We start from the raw sequence: 20,171 nt of genomic DNA on the forward strand, positions 1-20,171 counted from the left end.
GACGGGATGGATGTCATCGGTTCCCTGTTGCGTAGATCGGTACTCATGATGTCATTCCAACTGGATTGTCTAGGCCAGACTCCATTATTTACAAGCCGCCATCATATAGCTGGAATATTTCTGTGTGCGGCATTAAACAACAAAGAAACAAATCTATTCTCCAACAGTGAGTGAGTTTAGTTTTACGCCGCACTCAGCAATATTCAGGCTATATGGCGGCGGTCTGTAAATAATCGACCGCCTCCGTAGTGTAATGGTTAGAGCGTCCGCCAGGAGAGCGGAAGGTCGCGGGTTCGATCCCCGACTGCGTCATACCCAAAGACGTTAAAATATGGTACTTGTTGGTCCTTGCCTGGCGCTCGGCATTAATGGGTACAACAAGGACTGGTCGGCTCGGAGTCAGTATAATGTGTCTGAGTGGGGAATTCATGCTTCACTGTGGTATGGTATCTCAGTGGGCCAGCACTATAAAAAAAACCAGCTTCAGTCTGGGCTAGTACAAGCAGCCGCACATACACATACACACGCATGCACGTCGTCGTATGAGCGAAATATTCTCAAGCACGACGTTAAACCCAATTTCACCTCACCTCACCTGTAAATAATCGAGTCTTGACCAGACAATCAAGTGATCAACAGCATGAGCACTAAACCATACTTATATACTTTTGTATATGCTCCACTGAAATGAATAAAAATATTGAAAAAGAAAATGATGTCTCATTTGTATTCATTTGTCAGTCACCATGCAAACAATAGCCTGGTTAGTTAACGCTGCAATCAGCAAATATTCCAGCTATATGGCAGCAGTCCGTAAATAATCGAGCCTGGAACAGATGGAGCCAATCCAGTGATGAACAGCATGAGCATCGATCTGTGCAGTTGGGATACGATGATATGAGTCAACCAAGTCAGCGAGCCTGACCACCCGATCCCGTTAGTCGCCTCTTACGACAAGCATGGGTTGCTGAAGATTCATTCTAACCCGGACCTTCACGGGTTCTCCAACAGTACACTGACAGCATTGATTTGACGAAATATTGTTCGAATCGATTTGTGAAATAAGCCCAAAACGTTTCCTCATTAACGTACACACAAGCACGCACACTCGTATGGAGCTGCCGGTAAAAATATTTTCGGGAATACAATGGCAGCTTAAAATATCTAATATGTGTATTCGACAAGAGGGAAGTTTAACACGAAGGTGGACAACGTCACGTCGGGGACGCTGGAGGCAAGGTAAGAACACAGACGCTCATTTTTTAACATTTCATCGTTATAATTGATTAAGATTATTTATTAGAATTGATTAAGATAAGCGTCAGAGAAGCGGTGATGTTCTTGATACTGGTGCCGTAGGCGATATGTCGTGAATCATAGGAATGAGTATTACACAACAGGTGACGTGATGTGTCAAGAGACAAGGAGTGGCCATTTTCAGTAATGAGCAGAGTAAAGTGTAAATAGTCAAGCATATACTTTTTTGCAATTATCTGATCAGTGGAAATACCAGAAAATGGCCTTTTTAAAGTGAGTGAGTGAGTTTAGTTTTATGCCGCTTTAGCAATATTCCAGCAATATCACGGCGGGGACACCACAAATGGCTTTACACATTGTACCCATGTGGGGAATTGAACCCGGGTCTTTGGCGTGACGAGCGAACGCTTTAACCACAGGCAAATTGTAGCTCAAATAGGGTTGCGCAACAAAGAGAAAATGACCAGTCTTCCCATATGCGAGTTTCTCTTTGTTGCTCAACCCTATTTGCGCTACAATTTGCCTGTGCTTTAACCAGTAGGAGTTGAAACTGTTTGACATCGCGATCAAAAGTATTGAAACATGCATGTCGGATTATGCCTCCTCTCTCTCTCTCCTCTCTCTCTCTCTCTCTCTCTCTCTCTCTCTCTCTCTCTCTCTCTCTCTCTCTCTCTCTCTCTCTCTCTCTCTCTCTCTCTCTCTCTCTCTCTCTCTCTCTCTCTCTCTCTCTCTCTCTCTCTCTCTCTCTCTCTTCCCACCCCCCCCCCCAGCGTGTGCGTGGTCCGTAAGTGCGAGAGTGTCTGTTCTGTCTCTGTGTGTGCGCAGGGAGACTATATAACGTGTTGTAGATTATCCCTGGTGTGCGCGCGCCTGTTAGTGTGAGGTACACTGGTGTGACACCAACTAACCTCTAACCCTTGTATTCTTGCAGAATGGCACTCCTTCCAGGAATCTGTCTGTTGGTGTTGGTCATCGTGGTGCCAGGGGAGTCTCAGAACGTCGTCACGTTGCAGGGGGATGTCCTCATTGGAGGGTTGTTCTCTATCCAGACAAGTGAAGACGGCCAGTGTACTGGCATCAACCGTGTGTCTGTTCAAGTTCACGAAGCCGTTCGGTGGACCCTCCAGCAACTTAATCGCCAGAACTTCATCCCCGAGGTCACGCTAGGTAGATAGAAATATGGCAAATTATTAATTCCTCAGTCTTCATGGTGATTATGAAACCAACTGACCACCAGAAATACACCCAGTCGTCTCAGGCGCTCCAATCAACTGTCAGAAATGCGCCCACAAAATGCCTGATTTGAGTTCGAATCCCCGTTCTGCCTGCTTATGGTTCTAGATTTGTTAGCTTCATAACCAAACTGATGAATACAGTCTAACATCTGTATCACTTCGGGTTTTCCTCCCTCAAGGTAACACGCCGTTATACAACTGAAATACAGCTTAAACCCACAGGCCCTCGTGTCTTTGCGAAGATTAAAGATTAAAATAAGAGATGGCCCCGACTCGAAATGCTACTCAGAACAATAATGTACTGTGAAGCATTTCGAGTCGGGGGTCATCTCAAATTTTTTTAATATTTTTCTTAACATTTTTAATCCTCGGAAAGACACGAGGGCATGTGCTTAAACCGGCGTGAAACCAAACTCACTCAAAACTCACAATGTCATTTTCACCTTGACTATCATGGGCTGTTTGCTATGTCTTCGCCCCAACATTTGTGGAAGTTGATTGAACATAAGCGATATATGCTACTGAGTGTGTGTTGAAACTCACAGACTTCAATCTACAAGCCAAAACATGGGTACAATGTGTAAAGCCTATTTCTGGTGTCCCCCGCCGTGATATAGCTGGAATATTGCTAAAGGCGGCGTAAAACTTAACTCACTCACTCACTCACAAGCCAAAACATGGTGCAATGTGTGAAGCCCATTTCTGGTGTCCCCCGCCGTGATATAGCTGGAATATTGCTCAAAGCGGCGTAAAACTTATCTCACTCACTCACAAGCCAAAACAATGAGCCAGTACAATTTACTATATAACGTCAACAAGAGCCGTAAAGAGTAGTGAGAGTACTGAGAGCCGTATACCACCCCAAACCCCATCTTTCACCACCTATGGTATGTAAACTATTTGATATGTGTTTCCTCGATGCAGTAAAACCATCGTACATGTGTTTTCTTCAAAGTAGGAAACTGTTGTATGTGTGGTTTCTTCCAAGTTTTAAAATCACAGCACATGTGTTTTCTTCAAAGAAGTAAAACTATGGTACATGGTATGGTATATGCTTTTTCGTCCTTGTTAGTAAAAATTATGGTATATGCTTTTTCGTCCTTGTAGTAAAACTATGGTATATGCATTTTCGTCCTTGTAGTAAAACTATGGTATATGTGCGTTTTCGTCCTTGTAGTAAAACTATGGTATATGTGTTTTCGTCCTTGTAGTAAAACTATGGTATGTGCGTGTTTTCGTCCTTGTAGTAAAACTATGGTATGTGCGTTTTCGTCCTTGTAGTAAAACTATGGTATATGTGTTTTCGTCCTTGTAGTAAAACTATGGTATGTGCGTTTTCGACCTTGTAGTAAAACAATGGTATGTGCGTTTTCGTCCTTGTAGTAAAACTATGGTATGTGCGTTTTCGACCTTGTAGTAAAACTAAGGTTCATGTATATTCGTTTTCGTCCTTGTAGTAAAACTAAGGTTCATGTATATTCGTTTTCGTCCTTGTAGTAAAACTATGGTTCATGTATATTCGTTTTCGTCCTTGTGGTAAAACTATGGTTCATGTATATTCGTTTTCGACCTTGTAGTAAAACTAAGGTTCATGTATATTCGTTTTCGACCTTGTAGTAAAACTAAGGTTCATGTATATTCGTTTTCGACCTTGTAGTAAAACTAAGGTTCATGTATATTCGTTTTCGGTAGTCTATGGTTCATGTATATTCGTTTTCGTAAAACTATGGTTATGGTTTTCATGTAGTAAAACTATGGTTCATGTATATTCGTCCTTGTAGTAAAACTACATGTATATTCGTTTTCGTTGTAGTAAAACTAAGGTTCATGTATATTCGTTTTCGACCTTGTAGTAAAACTATGGTTATGTATATTCGTTTTCGACCTTGTAGTATGGTTCATGTATAGGTTTTCGTAGTTTCGAGTATATTCGTTTTCGTCCTTGTAGTAAAACTATGGTTCATGTATCATTCGTTTTCGTCTGTGTAGTTCACGAAGCCGTTCGGTTCAGCAATAATTCGAACTTTTCGTCACCTAGGTAGTAAAAATATGGTTCATGTATATTCGTTTTCTTCCTTGTAGTAAAACCAACTGACCACCAGAAATACACCCAGTCGTCTCAGGCGTCCAAAACTGTCAGAAATGCGCCCACAAAATGCCTGATTTATTCGAATTTTCTGCCATTATGGAAATAGGTTTGTTAGGCATAACAAGACTGTTCAAACCAGCTCTAACATCTGTAACACTTCGGGTTTCCTCCCTCAATACAGACCGTTAGACAGAATGACAATCACTTCTTAAACGGTAAGTTGAGAACGTTTTCCGAAGATTAAAGGTTACTAAGCCTGGTAATGCAGTGAATGCTCGTCGGAACAATAAGACCATGCTACAATTGCTCATCGTATTTTTTATATTTTTCTTATCATTTTATCCTCGGAAAGACACGAGGGCATGTGCTTAAACCGACGTGAAACCAAACTCACTCAAAAACTCACAATGTCATTTTCACCTTGACTATCATGGGCTGTTTGCTATGTCTTCGCTCCAACATTTGTGGAAGTTGATTGAACATAAGCGATATATGCTACTGAGTGTGTGTTGAAACTCACAGACTTCAATCTACAAGCCAAAACATGGGTACAATGTGTAAAGCCCATTTCTGGTGTCCCCCGCCGTGATATAGCTGGAATATTGCTCAAAGCGGCGTAAAACTTATCTCACTCACTCACAAGCCAAAACAATGAGCCAGTACAATTTACTATATAACGTCAACAAGAGCCGTAAAGAGTAGTGAGAGTACTGAGAGCCGTATACCACCCCAAACCCCATCTTTCACCACCTATGGTATGTAAACTATTTGATATGTGTTTCCTCGATGCAGTAAAACCATCGTACATGTGTTTTCTTCAAAGTAGGAAACTGTTGTATGTGTGGTTTCTTCCAAGTTTTAAAATCACAGCACCTGTGTTTTCTTCAAAGAAGTAAAACTATGGTACATGGTATGGTATATGCTTTTTCGTCCTTGTTGTAAAAATTATGGTATATGCTTTTTCGTCCTTGTAGTAAAACTATGGTATATGCATTTTCGTCCTTGTAGTAAAACTATGGTATATGTGCGTTTTCGTCCTTGTAGTAAAACTATGGTGTGTTTTCGTCCTTGTAGTAAAACTATGGTATGTGTGTTTTCGTCCTTGTAGTAAAACTATGGTATGTGCGTTTTCGTCCTTGTAGTAAAACTATGGTATATGTGCGTTTTCGTCCTTGTAGTAAAACTATGGTATGTGCGTTTTCGTCCTTGTAGTAAAACTATGGTATGTGCGTTTTCGACCTTGTAATAAAACTAAGGTTCATGTATATTCGTTTTCGTCCTTGTAGTAAAACTATGGTTCATGTATATTCGTTTTCGTCCTTGTGGTAAAACTATGGTTCATGTATATTCGTTTTCGTCCTTGTAGTAAAACTATGGTTCATGTATATTCGTTTTCGACCTTGTAGTAAAACTATGGTTCATGTATATTCGTTTTCGACCGAGGTTCCTTGACCTTGTAGTAACTAAGGTTCATGTATATTCGTTTTCGGTTCATGTATATTCGTTTTCGACCTTGTAGTAAAACTATGGTTCATGTATATTCGTTTTCGACCTTGTAGTAAAACTATGGTTCATGTATATTCGTTTTCGACCTTGTAGTAAAAAACTAAAACTATGGTTCATGTATATTCGTTTTCGACCTTGTAGTAAAACTAAGGTTCATGTATATTCGTTTTCGTTCACAACCAGCCTTGTAGTAATAAACTATGGTAACCAAACATGTATATTCGTTTTCGACCTTGTAGTAACCACTACAAATTAAGATCCTGGTTCCCCACCTTTTCCCCAAACACACAACTAGAGTAATACGACACATGAAACAGAAAGGTGTTCCCCAAATACTTGCTTTCAACTGTTTGCTGAATCCAGTAATTTATCCGAGCTGTAGTCTAATGGGAATCAATGTATCGTAACGTTGTGTTATTCTACAAAGCTGACATTACAGTGAAAGAACGTGGACCAGAAAGAATAAAAATATACATCTAATACAGGGATAACACATGCCAGCTTCCTCATTCACACTATTCATACACTTTGCATGTTTGTCAACTTTGTTATTTAAAGTGTCCATAACAAGCACGACGTATTTTTGACAACTTCTTTATTAACAGTGTTCATAACAAGCACGTTGCATGTTTGACAACTTCTTTCTTTACAGTGTTCATAACAAGCACGTTGTATGTTGACAACTTCCCTCCCCACACTGTTCATAACAAGCACGTTGTATGTTTGACAACTTCTTTATTTACAGTGTTCATAACAAGCACGCTGTATGTTTGACTACTTCTTACTTTACAGTGTTCATAAAAAGCACGTTGTATGTTTGACAACTTCTTTATTTACAATGTTCATAACAAGCACGTTGTATGTTGACAACTTCTTTATTTCCAGTGTTCATAACAAGCACGTTGTATGTTTGACAACTTCTTACTTTACAGTGTTCATAACAAGCACTTCGTATGTTTGACAAGTTCTCCCCTCACACTCTTCATAACAAGCACTTCGTATTTTTGACAACTTCTTTATTAACAGTGTTCATGACAAGCACGTTGTATGTTTGACAACTTCTCTCCTCACATTCTTTATAACAATCACTTCGTATGTTTGACAACTTCTTTATTCACAGTGTTCATGACAAGCACGTTGCATGTTTGACAACTTCTCTCTTCACACTGTTCATAACAAGCACCTTGCATGTTTGACAACTTCTCTCCTCACACTCTTTATAACAAGCACTTCGTATGTTTGACAACTTCTTTATTTGCAGAGTTCATAACAAGCACGTTGTATGTTTGACAACTTCTTTATTCACAGTGTTCATAACAAGCACCTTGCATGTTTGACAACTTCTCTCCTCACACTCTTTATAACAAGCACTTCGTTTGTTTGACAACTTCTTTATTCACAGTGTTCATAACAAGCACGTTGTATGTTTGACAACTTCTTTATTTACCATAACAAGCACGTTGTATTTTTGACAACTTGTTTATTTACAGTGTTCATAACAAGCACGTTGTATGTTTGACAACTTCTCTCCTCACAATCTTCAGAACAAGCACTTTATGTGTTTGACAACTTCTATATTTACAGTGTTCATAACAAGCACGTTGTATGTTTGACAAGTTCTCTCCTCACAATCTTCAGAACAAGCACTTTATGTGTTTGACAACTTCTATATTCACCATAACAAGCACGTTGTATGTTTGACAACTTCTTTATTCACCATAACAAGAACGTTGTATTTTTGACAACTTGTTTATTTACAGTGTTCATAACAAGCACGTTGTATGTTTGACAAGTTCTCTCCTCACAATCTTCAGAACAAGCACTTTATGTGTTTGACAACTTCTATATTTACAGTGTTCATAACAAGCACGTTGTATGTTTGACAAGTTCTCTCCTCACAATCTTCAGAACAAGCACTTTATGTGTTTGACAACTTCTATATTCACCATAACAAGCACGTTGTATGTTTGACAACTTCTTTATTCACCATAACAAGTACGTTGTATGTTTGACAACTTCTCTCCTCACACTGTTCATAACAAGCACTTCGTATGGTTGACAACTTCTTTATTTGCATTGTTCATAACAAGCACGTTGTATGTTTGACAACTTCTCTCCTCACAATCTTCAGAACAAGCACTTTATGTGTTTGACAACTTCTATATTTACAGTGTTCATTACAAGCACGTTGTATGTTTGACAACTTCTTTATTCACAGTGTTTATAACAAGCACGTTGTAAGTTTGACTACTTTTTTATTTGCAGTGTTCATAACAAGCACGTTTTATGTTTGACAACTTCTTTATTTGCATTGTTCATAACAAGCACGTTGTATGTTTGACAAGTTCTTTATTCACAGTGTTTATAACAAGCACGTTGTAAGTTTGACTACTTTTTTATTTGCAGTGTTCATAACAAGCACGTTTTATGTTTGACAACTTCTTTATTTGCATTGTTCATAACAAGCACGTTGTATGTTTGACAAGTTCTCTCCTCACAATCTTCAGGACAAGCACTTTATGTGTTTGACAACTTCTATATTTACAGTGTTCATGACAAGCACGTTGTATGTTCAGATCATACAACGTGCTTGTTATGAACACTGTGAATAAAGAAGTTGTCAAACATACGAAGTGCTTGTTATGAACACTGCAAATAAAGAAGTTGTCAACAATACGAAGAGCTTGTTATAAATAGTGTGAGGAGAGAAGTTGTCAAACACACAACGTGCTTGTTATGAACACTGCAAACATAGAAGTTGTCAATGTTTGACTACTTCTTTATTCACAGTGTTTATAACAAGCACGTTGTATGTTTGACAACTTCTCTCTTCACACTCTTCAGAACTCGCACTTTATGTGTTTGACAACTTCTTTATTCACCATAACAAGCACGTTGTATGTTTGACTACTTCATTATTTACAGTGTTCATAGTGTTCATAACAAGCACGTTGTATGTTTGACAACTTCTCTGTTTACACTATGGTTCGCTACCATACCTTCCCGGGATCTTGTCTGCGAAGCAGGTGATGAAAATATGGAACTTTACAGGCACTTTTGACAATAAAATAAAAAAAACTGTTTCAATATTATGAGTTATTCCCATGTCCTTGTTAAGTTCCAATCAGAGATTTGAACAAAAAGGTACTTAGGTAGTGTCGTCACCCGATTAACCACATATTTCCAGGTGTTCTTGGACCAGAAAGCACATCAGAAACTCAACCAGTGTCACGTCTGCTTAGCTCACTTCCGGTAGATGATCGTCTGCTACAGATCAGCTACTCCGCCACAGCCACCAGTCTCACAGATAAAACTGTCTACAAAAATCTGTACCGTGTCATAGCGGCAGACAATGTCCAAGTCGAGGTAGGGAAAGGCTTTCAGAGTATTAATATGCTAATGAAAAACTCCATCCACGTCTCTTCTTTGTTTTAGCCCTCTGTATCCTCTGAATATTGATCATATATCTGTTGGCCCTATTATTACTGCCCCAATTTATATAAATAAATATAAATATAAAACGTCAGCAGAGACGAGAATCGCTATTATTCGACATAACAGATTCCATTGGGCCCAAAAGTCAAAATAGAGGTGAAAAGTATACCAAAGGATCTCTGATAATCAGTTATAACACAAGGTGTTCTCAGTAAGGGTAATCAAACCCTGATCTATTGATAGCTCCTGCCAATCAGACAGTTTGCACAACAAAGTATTTGAAGTATTGCTATGCTAAAAGGTGCATCTGTTGTCACAGGTCATGCTGCAACTGATGAAACAGTTGAAATGGAATTACGTTGCCATTGGCTACGAGAATAATTCCTATAGCATTGAAGGTGCAACAGCTTTGAAAGAAGAATCTGAAAGTCGGGAAATCTGCATTCCACTGTTTGAAATGATCACCACTACAAACAGTATTGCTTCACTGCGAGAAAAGCTAGACATTAAGTCAAGCCCAGTTTCAGGAATGGTGTTCATCGGGCAAAGGCACACACTCACTCGAGTCTTGGAATACCTTGATGAACATCTACGCATTGGTCAGTTCCAGTTGATTGTTTCTGAGGCGTTAGGGCTGGAACCATCCTATCTACGGAATGGTCAGAACAACGTGTTTGATAGAGCAAAGGGACTTCTAGTACCGACACCTATGTACAGACCAATTCCGGAGTTCACTTCCCACTGGAACTCTCTGTTTGAAAATGCAACAATATTTCTCGAAGAAGCACAGACAAATCGTTGGTTAGCCCTTTACTTCCAGTCTTTGACTGGTTGTGATCTACTTCCAGGAACAGACATTGCCAAGTGCTGGAGAGACTCGTCCAAGAGCTATAAAATCACACAACAACCTCTCTTCATTTCCTATGCAGTTCTTCTGGCCACTGGTGTGGTGGCACAGTCCTTAAAGAACGTCATCAGTCGGACATGTGGTGCAGGGATTGCAATATGCAATGCCATGAGAGACGTATCACAGGAAACATTAATTGCAGAAATCGAAAAGCTCAGATTAGAACCCTCAGATCTGATGGCTAGTTTATTCCCGGGGACAGGAAATATTTCCTTCATCAAAGGCGAGATACACCTACAGGCTGAGAAGAGCTTGTACGAAATTTATAACTACAAGAGGAATGATACAGAATTTAACTTTCATAAGGTAGGTCATTATTGATGAACAGAATCATATTTCTTCAATCTCTGATTATTATATTCGTCATTATTGATATCATAGCCGATGTCTAAGAGATGAACAAACTTTCAATGTAAAGCTATTGAACGTACATTGGAAAGAAATATGATGTTTCGAATTTTACAAACCAGTATTGAATCTTCCTCTAAATTTAAAACATATTTGGTTACTTTCCACTGTACACTATGACATAATCTACGTGAACTCAATGATGATAGGGGCGACGGGGTAGCTATATGGTTCATGCCTCCGCTCGTCACGCTGAAGACCCGAGTTCGATTCCCCAAATTGGAACCATGTGTGAAGCCCGTTTCTGGTGTCCCCCGCAGTTGTATTGCTGGGCCCCGTTCCTCAAAGCGATCGCAGAGCTACGACTGTCGTAAGTCTATGTTAAAGTATGGGAGTTACGATCACGTCAGGGTTACGATCGCTTTGAGGAACGGGACCCTGGAATATTGCTAAAATCAGCATAAAACCATATTCACTCACCTACTCACTCACTTAATGATGATGGGGTAAGTAATACGTGTGTGTGGCATGAGATATGTTAAAAAAGTTCAGATTGTAGAATTGGTGAATTCTGGGTTTTAATCCATACGTATGTTTACTTTCATACACCCAAGTGGTACGAAAACCTGTAACAAGACATGATAAAATGAAATAGTGCAGACAACAAAAAACACCACCCGACCGTCACAGCTTATGAAGTGTAACGTACAGCGATACGATGTTTCAAAGAAATTAATTCAAAGCATTATGACAAGAAACGTCTTACTTCACATTACATGAAAGGGAACACCAAATAGTCTGAATAATAATAATACCACTCTTGATTTCAATCCCCTTAGTTGAGTGGGGCAAGTATTTGAAATTGGCTTACCTTGCGGATGTGTGAAAGGTGTGCATGTAAATAAGTATTTTCCTTGTTGAAGTATAGTAATCGTAGTAATCTGGGAAAGGAAAGATCAGTCAGAATACAGGATTCGGAAAGGTCCTGTTCCTCTGTGATGTACATCACGTCTCAGACCGCCTCCGTGGTGTAGTGGTTAGAGCGTCTGCCCTGAGACCGGAAGGTCGCGGGTTCGATCCCCGACCGCGTCATTCCAAAAGACGTTAAAATGGGGTACTTTTTGGGCCCTGCCTGGCGCTCGGCATTAATGGGTACAACAAGGACTGGTCGGCTCGGAGTCAGTATACTGTGTCTGAGTGGGGTATTCATGCTTCACTGCGGCATGGTATCTCAGTAGGCTAGCACTATAAAACCAGCTTCAGTCTGGGCTAGTATAAGCAGCCGCACATACACATACACACGCATGCACGTCGTCATAAGAGCGAAATATTCTCAAGCACGACGTTAAATCCAATTTTACCTCACCTCACCTCACCACGTCTCAAATAAAACGTTCAGAAGTAATATTTACTTCTATTTCAGGTTGGCTCTTATAATGGATCCCTACAGTTGTCCATTGATCAAATCCAGTCCTTTGACAAATCTGGCAATAAAGTTGACCCGGTTCCTGGTAATTGTCAGAAGGGTCACATCTGTTCAGAATGTGTTAAAGAACCCTCAGAGGAGATCATACACATTAAAGGCGACCATTATGTTGTTGCTCTTGTTCCCATTCACAACAAACAAACCGGTAGTGGAGACTCCCAAAACGTCTTTAAGTGTGGTCCCCTGAGGTCAGCGATAAGCGTAGACATTGCAGAGGCATTGGTATTTGCTGTAAAAGATGTGAACAGTAAAACTGGAGAATTTGCATCTGTTACTGGGAACACATCCATAGGGTTGGTTGTGTTGGACACTTGCAATAACCCTTTGATAATTCGTGATAAAATTGTCAAGTTGCATACAGGGAAAGTTCATCTTGGAGGAGGGGTCTTTAGTTCAGCGATTACTGACAAAGTAATTGGCTATATAGGGCCATTAGCAAGTTCCATCAGCATTCCACTGGCATCTACAATGAAACAGCTGGACCAATTATTTATAGCCTATGGATCCACTAGCTCCAAGTTAAAAGACAGGAAAACATACCCAACTTTCATGAGAACAGCATCCTTACTTGATGACCAAGTGCAACCAATGATGAAGGTAGCCAAGAAGGTCGGAGCCAGCTACATCCAAGTGTTGTACACTGATGAGGCATATGGCCAGTCTGGTCGGGATTCTGTCCTCGAAGGGGCCAAGAAGGCAGGGGTTTGTGTTGCCCAAAGCGTACCAGTAAAAGAAGACATTGATCCAAAAGAATATGTGGGCATCGTGTATAAACTGAGACAGTTTAGGGCAGCCAAAATGGTGATTGTATTCTCTCGATCACACACTACACCAGCTCTGATGAAAGCTCTCAGTGAAGAGATTGAACTGGGAGAATTTATTTTCTTTGGATCTGGAGAGGGCTGGGCAAGACGGACTAGCGTCATAAAAGGCAACTACAACCTCAAAGGAAGCTTCACCATGGCTCAGGATCTTCCAGTTGACCCAAACTTTGAGCAGTATTTTCGCAACATCAGCAGTTCTTCTGATGAAAACCCATGGCTCAGACCGTTTTTGGAGAAAAGTGCCAACTGTTTCTTCCCAGACAGTTTTCTGAAAAAGGACAAACAGGAATGTACTGCCTCACTACTCTCAAGTCACCATCAGATTGACACGTGGGTCCCATTCGCTACCACTGCCCTGTATGCCTTGGTTCGAGGTTTCAGAAGCACCCTACAACATGTCTGTCGGGGGGCTGCCACAAAGTGTCGAGGATACTCAACCACTGAGCTGATCCGCTACACCAAAGATGTTGAGCTGGACGTCTTCAGGGACGGCAAACAACGTCGGGTATTCAATGAGGGCGGCAATGGAGCAAGTGGATTTAGGATCTCTCAGATAGTTCCAAAAAGTGGATCTGATGATCTAGAATACAAAGACGTAGGTATTCTACGAGTGTTTGTCATTTATGTCCATCTGTGCACAAGGATGTCAAATATCCCCATCTAAGAACACCGTTTAATTCATTATGTAATGAATACACTGTCACATGGTCTTGTCAACGCAATGTTAATAACACAGTTCAATTCCCAAATCTTCACTGCCAACAAGAACAGAGAATTTAGTAAATGAAGGCTGAATAAGACATGTCCATTGCAAAAATATGTTACCTAATATCAAATTAGGGCATCAAAGAATCTCAAAGTTTAAATGTATCTTCTGGTGTCAATACAGGTAAACATAACTCTATCTTTATCTATGGATGTAGCAGTGATATACAGTACACCCTGGTTATAATGCCACCGTTTGTCCAGGAGAAAATATGACATTATATCCAGGGTGGCATTATAACCAGGTAGGGCAGTTAGAGGGCCTGTGTAATCAACAAGGTGATTGAGCTGATGTCTCCTGTAATGAGCCTTGAATGACTGGATAATCCCAGCGTCTAGGGGCTGCAGGTGACTTGTTGTTGTAGGTGGCAGGAAGTGTATTGTCACATATGTTATCCTATCTGGGATTACATGACTACTTAAAGCATTAATGAGTTTGGTCAATTAATTTAAATCATGTCAATTAACCAATTAAGGTATGTATACTACATGTAGCCAGCGTTATTGGAATTATAACTAGGGGAAAATGACTTTTTGTTCCAAAAACCATTGGCAAATGACATTATATCCAGTTTGGCATTATAACCAGGGTGCACTGTATAAGACTTCACTGAACAAAAACGAACCTTTGTACAGAATGTACTTTTGTACAGAATTGTTTCAAGCACACTGCAATACATCACCTTGTTATTGCATAGATTGATGTTCATGTTGTTGATCACTAGATTGGCTGGTTCAGATTCGATTATTTACATACCACCGCCATATAGCATCAACTTGTTCCTTTCCATATTCATGCATGAATCTATTCCCATTCCATTGGTGCTGATGTGATGTTCTTGTCCAGGCTGGTCTGGCTGCTGGGGACATCTTCAGTTTCAGCATGGATGAAGAGGACATGAAACTTACTTACACTTCGGAATGCCCAAGTCAATATGAGTGTGACAGGTGTCGTTTTGAAACCGAGGATGTGTCTAGGTACTTTTGACTCTCCTATTTGGTCGTAAAATGGCCATGAAATGATTTCATGTAGCTATTTTATGTAGCTAGGTGTATGCTTAGCGCTGCAATATTCTTCATATTTTATTCCGTGAGTAATGATTCTATCCATGAAAGAATTTTGATTCAGGACAATATACAAATATTTAAGCTGTGATGAAATTAAAAACTGGTCTTTAGGGGTGGAACAATATTGGTATTCTTGACCAACACTGATACACTTCGGGTTACTTCTGTATGATATCATTTTGACCCCGCACTGTTTGTTTCGTTCAATTCATGATATCCGTAGAGATCTCAAAATCTCTAACGTTCTAGTTTTACCCTGTGGATCAAGGGTTTGATCAACTGATAACAGTGGTGGTGGTGGTGGTGGTGGTGGGGTGTGGGGTGTGTGTGGTGGGTGGGGGTGGTCGGTCAAGTCGTTTAAGGCGCTACAATTCGCATTGCAGAGTTGCTTCCCCTCGGCGAGTCAGTAACTGGTAAATGGAATATTGTGTAAAACTGCGTAAACTTATCTCACTGATAAAAACAGTAAATAAGCTCAAATTGTCCACACTGCCATTAAACAGTCACCCAGCTTGTGATTCATTCAACATTTTTCGTCATTATAGCATTTGCGAATCATTGGCAGAATTACTGATGTGGGGTTAACCAATACTCACTCACTCACACACACACACTCGTGCACCGAAGGCGTGGATCTGATCTCATGGTTTCATACACTGGTCTAGTCTTTAGTTTAGTTACATGCTGACTTTATAAAAAAATAATGCTGACTGTGATCTTAACCGACTGCCACTCACACGATCGTAATCTTCTTTGACAGCAAATTCACTGTTGAAGTCATAGCGGCGTTAGCAGGAGAAGGAGTGGTCACCCTTGGTCTATTTGTGGCGGTCATTATCATGTGTAGGAAGCACAACCGCCAGAAAGGTAAGATTTTATTTCTGTTAAAACTGTGGGACTGTCGGGAAATATTTGAACTGTTTGGGGCGAGACGTACACAACCTATATCTATATAAATGATTTGGACTGCGTGTGTATTTTCTATATTTTAACTACCTTGACGATCCGGGTTAGAATTGATCTTCAGTAACCCATGTTTGTCGTAAGTGGCGACTAACGGGATCGCGTGGTCAGGCTCGTTGACTTGGTTGACACATGCCACTCGTATCCCAATTGCGTAGATCGATGCTCATGCTGTTGATCACTGGATTGTCTGGTCCAGACTCGATTATTTTCAGACCGCCGCCATATAGCTGGAATATCACTCACTCACTATATTTAACGCATTCAGTTTTACCTGAGATTGTAGTGAGTGAGTGAGTTTAGTTTTATGCTGCTTTTAGCAATATTCCAGCAATATCATGTCGATAGAGACTGTAGATATTATATATGGTATACATTTGTCGATCGCAACAACTGATCTTTCTCATATGTACCCATCTGAATTATTTTACGTGACTTGGTTTGGTGACATGCAAGGTCAAGGTCACTCCGTGAGAATTTATAAAATGATGTGATCATGTTTTGGTGACGGCAAGTAAAGGTTGCTCGAGGTTAGATATTCTCTCCTGGGAACTAATCAACATACATTGTCACTGCAGCACATCAAAAGTGGATTACAATTTGACTGACAAACAGCCAAGGTTATTGTCAACAGAGACCGCATTATTAATCAAGGCAGACAACTGTCAAATGCCAATATGATGAAAGATTTGTCACTTACATATTCATGGCTTTTGTCTTCATGACCCTTCAACACATCTCCAACACAAGCCAGAAAAGTTAGTACATCAATAATGAGATTAAAAGGACAGGCACTGTGATGTTGTTGCCACATTTACCAAATATTGTTTTAAAAGAAAATCCTGAATTTTAGTTTCCTGGCTGTCATTCAGTCCATAAATTGAGTCATCGGTCACTTTACAAACTCACTACTTCAAACATTGACATAGAGGATGCGATTAAAACTATACATTTATAATCATTACCTTTCCTCACGGCAGGGACTGAAAGGGGAGGTCATTAGACCGGAAGTGCATGTTAGTATCCAGGAGTTACGGGCCTTTATTGTATTGGAAATGTTTACTAGAAAGCTGAAAGTGATGTCATCTAGCCGGTTAGTGTATGTCACTGAATTATTCAGGTAGCTGGAGTCATTTAAATTTTCTCTAAAGACCGGTGGATGTTTTTTAAAGAGGCATCATCAATGCATAGGCTCTGTCGCATGAGACATGTATACCCGTAGACTGGAAGTTCGTATTACCTTCTAATTAATGCTGTTAAAGTTAAGAGGTGTATGAAACTGTGTATTCTTCGTTAAACATATACGCTATTTGAACTGCTTCCGGGTGTTTATCTGTTTTGTATTCTATCTCATCATTGCTAGGACCGACGTTTTGTCAACCCCCGTAAGTCGCCAAACTGAAAGGAGGGCGCCGAAAGGAGAAATACGTCAATTTGGGGGGTTGTTGTTCCATGTTTACTAATTATATATGTTTGTTTGTAGGGTCAGCCAAAATTGAGGATACCCGAAGACCAGAATCAGGTATTTCATTTAAAATAACAGAGAAATTGCCGTTGAGAGTGTTTTGCCAATCTTTGAAGCATTAACAGTTTTCTAACTTCATATGCAGTGACCTCTGAGTAATGAAAGTGGAAATTTATGACATAAAGTGAAACTGTAATAGGAATGTGTGCGTATGCCTGTGTGAGCATCCGTGCGTGTGTGTATATTTGTCCCTTTTTGAGCCAACCCACTGAGGTACCACGGCGCAGTTTCACATTGTCGCTGTTTAACATTGACATTTGACATTTGACATGTCCCCGTCTGTCCCCTTAATGCTAAGCGTCAGGCAGGGTAACAATAGTTACGATTATATAGTATATCCTCTATTGGTATGGATCTCACAAGAAATTGGCTGCATTAAAACATTTATATCTATCTTCAAGCACCGATTTTATGACTGCTTCCTTCATAATTGGCGCTCCTCACTTGACTCTTCATCTAAATGTAAATATTATTCACAAATTAAATCTTTACTTAATGTTGAACACTACTTGTCCTGTGACCTCCTTCCATATCAACAGAAAGTTAAGCTATGTCCCGCTGTAACAACTTTAGTTTAGCAGTGGACACCGGCCGCCACACAAATACACCCTATGATCAACGCCTCTGCCTCTACTGCCACTCTGTGGGTTTAAACTATGTTGAAGACAAGCTCCATGTCCTACGTTTTATCTGTGGTGAATATTCTGAAATAAGAAATAAGTGTTTCACAACCCACCAGACCCACCCTTCAACAACTGAAACTTCTGTGCGTTTAATTACTTGCAACAACATAAATTATCTAAAACCATTAACTACATTCCTCTCCACTGTATTAAAACTAAGAAGTAAACCCACTACTACAACTAATTGACCCTGTATTCCAATCGTTATCCTATATCCATGTATGTATTCTTTATATTTGCTCCATGTTGTACTATGGGCCAATGGCCTACATTACTGAAATAAAATGTCTGTCTGTCTGTATACTAAGTACGTGTGTACAAAAATTATACTTTTTTCTGATCTCTTTTTCTCTATTTTAGCATATGATTCCATTGATGTCCTCTCCGCCTCAGAGGAAAGAGGTCAGTTGAGTCAGTGATTATTGTTTTACGCGGCTTTAAGCAAAATTCCAGCAATATCAGTGCGGGTGACACCAGAAATGGGTTTCACACATTGTTAGGGTAATGGAACCTGTGTCTTCATGACGAGAGAACCACCATGCTACCCACCACTCCAGATGTAAGGCGAACCCGGATGTGGACAACGCAGGGCATACTTTACTATTATCATAATTATTATCAATAGGATATTTATATAGCGCACATATCCACGCAGCTAGTGCATGCTCAAGGCGCTGGTATTTTTTCCCTCGATCATTGTATGTCAATCTCAACGGCACATCGTATTATCAATCTCAACTCCCTGGAGAGTATACAACTCTCTGCGTAACTATCTGCGTAAATTACGCAAATATTTATGTGAGAACTCAATTCCTATTCAGTCTATTGCGTACAAGTACGCTTGAATTTTTGTAAATACTCAATAATTTGAACTTACAAGCCCACACACAAAAATGTCAAATCTTAGCTTGCGTACCGGTGGATAGATGAAATAACTGAGGTGAGGTGAAATTGGGTTTAACGTCGTGCTTGAGAATATTTCGCTCATATGACGACGTGCAAGCGTGTGTATGTGTATGTGCGGCTGCTTGTACTAGCCCAGACTGAAGCTGGTTTTATAGTGCTAGCCCGCTGAGATACCATACCGCAGTGTAGCATGAATACCCCACTCAGACACATCATACTGACTCCGAGCCGACCAGTCCTTGTTGTACCCATTAAAGCCGAGCGCCAGGCAGGGACCAACAAGTACCATATTTTAACGTGTTTTGGTATGACGCGACCTTCCGCTCTTCGGGCGGGCGCTCTACCACTACACCACGGAGGCGGTCAGTAACTAAGGTATATTGAGAGGTTCTATTTCAGCATATGAACTTAGCAATTTACAGTCTTTCTTGTCGTTTCTCACATTACAGATCAATATAAATAACTAATACCTAAACCAGCATTTAAACTTTATTATATTTTTACAATAAATGGAAAATGGCAAAATACGCTATTGAGTTCGAGTGACATGGGTACAATATATTTGGCTACTCAAAGGAAAGTTAGGATACCCAACTGAAATGAACACAAGCGAGTACATAACTCAATGACTCAAAAAGCTATCTGTAGTTCTGACTTAGCATGTTCTCCTCTACAGAAACCTACCTGACGGCAGTGCATCAACCAAGATGAGAATGTCTCCCGGAGCGGTAGCGTTGTCCAGGTGATTATCCATGGACTCGCCCAGACAACTGTTAGAGTTAATTGTTAGCCAGTAAACTGGCAACACAAAAACACATGTATTTGTGAGTGAGTATGGTTTTACGCCGCCTGTAGCAATGTTCCAGCAATATCACGGCGGGGGACAGCAAAATTGGGCTTCGCACATTGTACGTCTTATAGCCATTCTCTTCACGAAAGCCCGGTATCATTATTGTATGATTGTATGTTTGTATTTTTCTAATCACATGCTCATCATATAGTAAGGAGCAAAGGTGATTTCCTATGATTATGTTTTTATTTTTAAGTTTGTTTTATGAGATTATGATTTTAAACGTAAAGGTTTTTTTTTTTGTTTTTTTTGGTTTTTTGTGTGTGTTTTTTTGTTGTTTTTTTGGTATTTGTATTTGTTTGTTTGTTTGTTGTTGTTTGTTTG

General features: G+C 40.0%; 1 protein-coding gene across 1 annotated transcript; it reads left to right on the forward strand.

Annotated features, from left to right (window-relative positions):
* Positions 1 to 2,189: 2,189 nt before the first annotated feature.
* Positions 2,190 to 18,510, forward strand: LOC124259856. The gene is made up of 9 exons (XM_046694072.1): positions 2,190 to 2,424; positions 4,575 to 4,627; positions 9,244 to 9,453; positions 9,842 to 10,735; positions 12,201 to 13,682; positions 14,700 to 14,830; positions 15,681 to 15,787; positions 17,367 to 17,405; positions 18,452 to 18,510. Exons 1-9 carry the CDS (start codon positions 2,190 to 2,192, stop codon positions 18,508 to 18,510), a joined length of 3,210 nt encoding a protein of 1,069 aa, XP_046550028.1.
* The last annotated feature ends 1,661 nt before the right edge of the window (positions 18,511 to 20,171 follow it).

Source organism: Haliotis rubra, unplaced genomic scaffold (genome assembly GCF_003918875.1).
Source record: "Haliotis rubra isolate DU_JTF1 unplaced genomic scaffold, ASM391887v1 Scf74, whole genome shotgun sequence".
Classification (NCBI taxonomy): domain Eukaryota; kingdom Metazoa; phylum Mollusca; class Gastropoda; order Lepetellida; family Haliotidae; genus Haliotis; species Haliotis rubra.